Source organism: Oratosquilla oratoria, chromosome 35 (assembly GCF_046742065.1).
Source record: "Oratosquilla oratoria isolate Oo_2021 chromosome 35, ASM4674206v1, whole genome shotgun sequence".
In the NCBI taxonomy this organism is placed as follows: domain Eukaryota; kingdom Metazoa; phylum Arthropoda; class Malacostraca; order Stomatopoda; family Squillidae; genus Oratosquilla; species Oratosquilla oratoria.
The window spans coordinates 2,327,567-2,332,078 of record NC_134811.1 but is presented as its reverse complement, the minus strand read 5'-3'; the positions used below and the strand labels follow the sequence as shown (position 1 = coordinate 2,332,078).

General features: G+C 40.1%; 1 protein-coding gene across 1 annotated transcript in view; it reads left to right on the top strand.

Moving 5' to 3' along the window:
* Positions 1-4,278, top strand: part of LOC143018498 (uncharacterized) — a 207,791-nt gene extending 203,513 nt beyond the window's left edge. The window contains exons 9-11 of the mRNA XM_076173880.1: positions 698-833; positions 1,657-1,802; positions 2,864-4,278. Of these exons, the coding sequence (XP_076029995.1) occupies positions 698-833; positions 1,657-1,802; positions 2,864-3,025 (444 nt within the window). The 3' untranslated portion in view covers positions 3,026-4,278. The remainder of the gene's footprint in view (positions 1-697; positions 834-1,656; positions 1,803-2,863) is intronic.
* Positions 4,279-4,512: the final 234 nt, after the last annotated feature.

Here is a 4,512-nt window from a genome sequence, read left to right as displayed (position 1 = left end):
TATTTACTTTGATTCATCAATGGATAACAGATGATGTTCCTTGCCCCCTACACACAACATTACCAACCCAGATTTGAGCTGTCAAGGTGAGGTACGAAAGCTGTATCGTCCTCTCAAGGGATAGAACGGTGGTCGTGCAGTGAGCCATGGGCGCTGAACGTGTGTATTCGTTGATGTCTTGGCCATTGGTAGTTTTAAGACAAATGTGGCTCTCTGTGACAAGGGACACCTCTTGTATGGAGAACTCACGATCTTGAGAAATGGGAAACCCGTGGTTGGACAAAACCCTGTCAGTTGTGGTGAGCCGCCGGGCTGTCGGGAATCAACGCAGTAGCCCAGGATCGTCTCACAATGTAGACAGCCCTTAGTAAGCCTGCATGGGTTCCCGGGATTCGAACTCACGACCACTTGCTCATGAGTTCAAGACGGTATCCAGTGGGTTACCATGCGGCCCTATGTATAATACTGTGATTTTGAGGGGCGGGGAATAGGACAAGGGTGTGATCACGTATGATCAACGAATGAAGTAGACAAAGTAACCATGTAACAAGAATTTAGAAATTCGGTTGTTTTATGAGAAGATCAGATAACTTTATGTACAGTGACAACAGGTGGTGAGGGACAGAACTACCTAGTGTAGGCCTTATGGTCTCTTGCAATCTCCTCCATTCTTATGGTTTTTTTTTTTTTTCTACAGTACAACGATGTGGCCATCTTGACGCTCGAGAAACCCGTCGAATACACGCGCTACATCCGGCCCATCTGCCTGAACAGCGGTGGAGACTTCGTGGGGCAATACGCTACAGTTGCAGGCTGGGGAAGCATATATGAAGGTCAGAAGCACACATCATTTCTCATTATTTATCTGTGTATTCATTTGCTTATCTGTCTATTTATTTATTTGATTGGTTAATTGATTTATTTATCCATTGACTTATCTATTTATATAATCTGTTTATCATTATTACCATTATTTATTTATTGACTTATTTATATAATCTGTTTATTATTATTATTATCATTATTTATTTATTTGTATATTGACTTATTTACTTATATAATCTGTTTTTATTATGATAATTATTTATTCATTTATTTATTTATTCATTTGTTTATTTATTTATTTGAAGTGAATGGGAAGAGAAAAGACTGGTTTGACAAGCCCAAGCCCACGAAATTGTTTTTTATATACTGAGGTTGCAACTTTAATGTTGCATTTTCGGTAGAGACAGAATCATTTGTCTCGCAGATTGTACTGCGCCTTACTACATTGCTTCTGACCCGGGGCAGTGGGCGGGATACAGGGATGACCCGTCATCCAAGAGGAGCTAAGATGAGAGGGAGTGGAGGGGATGGTGGATGGGAGTGGAATGGGTGGGAGTTGGTACGTGCGTTTGATTTGGCTACCTCCTTTATAAGGGGGAAAAACCTCTTAGTATAGAGATATTGTTCACAATGCTTCATTATAGGGGAAATACTTCCCTAATATTTTTGTAGCATCGTCCATATGCCTGGGTGAGCTGGTAACGTAATCAAAATCCAGAGATTAAAAAAATAATAATAATAAAATATACAAAAATAAAAAATAGAAATACTCACGGGATCCTGTGAAGTAAACATTACCTGACACACCAATTTTCTTCTCTTCAAACCCAGGTGGTCCTCAGCCTGGCGACCTGATGGAAGTGCGCCTTCGCGTGTGGAGTAACGAAGACTGCAGACAGAAGTACGGTAGTGCAGCCCCTGGGGGGATCGTACCGTCGTATCTCTGCGCAGGACAAGGCGGCAAAGACTCCTGCTCGGTAAGACCTCCTCCAGGGTGTTCCTCTTCCTCCAACTCCTCAGCACACTTGACGTTGAGCCAGATTTTATCAGTCTGCCGACAACCTCGTGTTATTCTTACCTCCTTCTTGCTCATTGTGCTACAAATTTGTCTGGTGATTAGTGTTTTCTTAAAGTATTGCAAAGATAATGCCAACATCCTATGGTGATGTTCACTAGAATTGAGGATGAAGGGGAACTATTGGTGGATGTTCAAATCCGGTTGTACAGCTGGTAGTGATGTTGCGTATGTGGCAATACTACTTGTGTATTCACAGAACGAGGTTTTATAAACACTTTATATATATATATATATATATATATATATATACATATATACATACATATGAACGACAGTGCAATATGTTTATCTCGTATGCACACACACTGCTGACACATCAGTCATGATATGCGAGTAGGAGAATCATGTGGATTTCCTTCTTTCTTTCTTTACACAACTTAGGGGTGAACTCAGAACGCACGTAGTTGGTCTAGATTGATTGGGACTGCAGTTTCTTCAGAGTCCACCCCTCATAAGCCCTTTGGTAGACCAAAATGTCTTAAAGAAGTCAGTGTTTTGATGAAGACATGAGGGTTCAAGAGACTGTTGTGTTCTCTTGGTGAGGTTAACAATTCCTGTTCAGCAAACACTACCAAAGGGTTACAGGGGCATAATGTTTTACATTTCCATTCCCAGAAGCATTGCTGGATCATTATACTTGTGACTGAATTACTAGGAAAAAATCTGCAACATTACCGGCAAAAACTCTGGTAATATTGTTTAGACAACATTCAAGCTCACAAGGCAATGTTACTGCACTATAACAGTATTACACAAATGTTTATGCATATTTGTTTTCTTTTTCTGGTATTCTTCTTGTTTACTATCCTTCTTAAATTTCTCCTTTGCCGTTTCTTTGATTCCACACCTTTTCAACCCCAATGATAGAATTGGTGGTTATCGCTAACAAAATGCTAGAAATCTTCCATACTAGAAAATCTATGGACAACTTTTCTAATCATGTTTGCTTTCCTCCCACAGGGCGATAGTGGAGGACCTCTAGTGATCAAGGCAGGCAGCGTGATGAAACAAGTGGGTCTGGTTTCATGGGGCATTGGATGCGGCAAAGGGCAATACCCAGGCGTCTACAGCAGAATATCCTACTTCCTCCCCTGGATCAACAGAGTCCGCGCCACCTACTAAGAACCTGCTGGAATCCAAGAGCGTTCTACTCCTTCCGTCGAGTCACGCTGGAGGAGTCGCTGGGCATCTGTGAGACGACATTTGAGTTACTTGGCGTGGACTAGCCACTTGGAAATGATGAACTTAACACGGGATTATCTGAGTCGAAATTTCGGTTTTATAAATCCGATGGGCAGGTGAAGCACGACGTTCGATAGTTTCTCTTGGGAATTATTGGAACGTGTGCATCATCGTCGTCTTCCATCAACCGAGACGACTTTTAGTGGCACAGTTTGTCTTTTCATTTCCTGTGAGGATCACAGGTGACGACAGTGACCACTGATGCAATAATATACTACGGTTTTATGTTAAGAGTTTTGTTCTTTCAGTTAGAACATTATGACATGGTTTCAGTTGCAACATCAGACCGAGGTTAAATACGTTAGTTTTCCTGAAAATTAATCAGTTGAAATGCAGCTGACAGCAAAAAACAAGAAAATTCTGCGTTATCTTCACTTTAGATTTACTAACACAAGAGGTAAAAATTTAGCAAATAATTTTTGTCCACCTAAGTCAACGTGACATGACAAATAAGTATGAATTTCAGGCTGCTCCCTGTCATGAAGAAGTACACTCTACAGTCTAGTAAACAAAGTATGTCCACATTTATTCAAAATGTTCTCGGAATCGACATGACGTCATGTCGCCCTTAAACGTTCAGTATGGGGAGACTTGACGTCACTCATAAGTTCAGCTTCCCGACACATGGATAGATTTGCATATTTAGAATTTGGTTATCAGTATGATTGAAAACTGCTGTAGACTGTAGGTTATTTTCTAAGCATGTGTATATGAAATTAAAAATTTACCAAACTTCTTTCGAACAAATAAAAAATAAGAAAACTCCACCTACAAAATATTTCACAAGTAAAACATGATACCTATGATGTTTCCTCGGTATACCTTCCATTAACGTATTCGTATGTATATTATTGAGTCTAACGAAAAATAGAAAAAATATAGTTACAATGAATAACTGTATCAAGGGCTATTACTCGAAAGTAAGTAATTAATTACAGTATTGTCATTATATGATATATTGTCAATAAACATACCACTCAATGATTTTATAAATGCAGCATACGAGTTTCTTGGCCGTTGCCATGGTGACACAATGGTGACGTCAGGTCAAGCACGACATCTATCAACCTGTCAGCTTCTGTGATTGTTGAAGCTTCTCCGACATGCGAAAATAAAATGTATTGTTGAGTGAATGGAGTATGATTCCAACACCACCCTAATCTTGCAAAAACCTTTATGCCACCACCTTTGTCGTTGAACCAACGTCTTTGTTTTCGTGGATAATATCGAGTCTTTGTTGAAAAGTGTTTTGTGTACGCCATGTTAGGTGGAAGATGTAGATTACACCAGTTAATAGGTGGGTAGAAGTAGGACTGTCACGACTCACCTATGGGTCAGGCAGTCGCGAAACGAAAAGAAGAAGAACA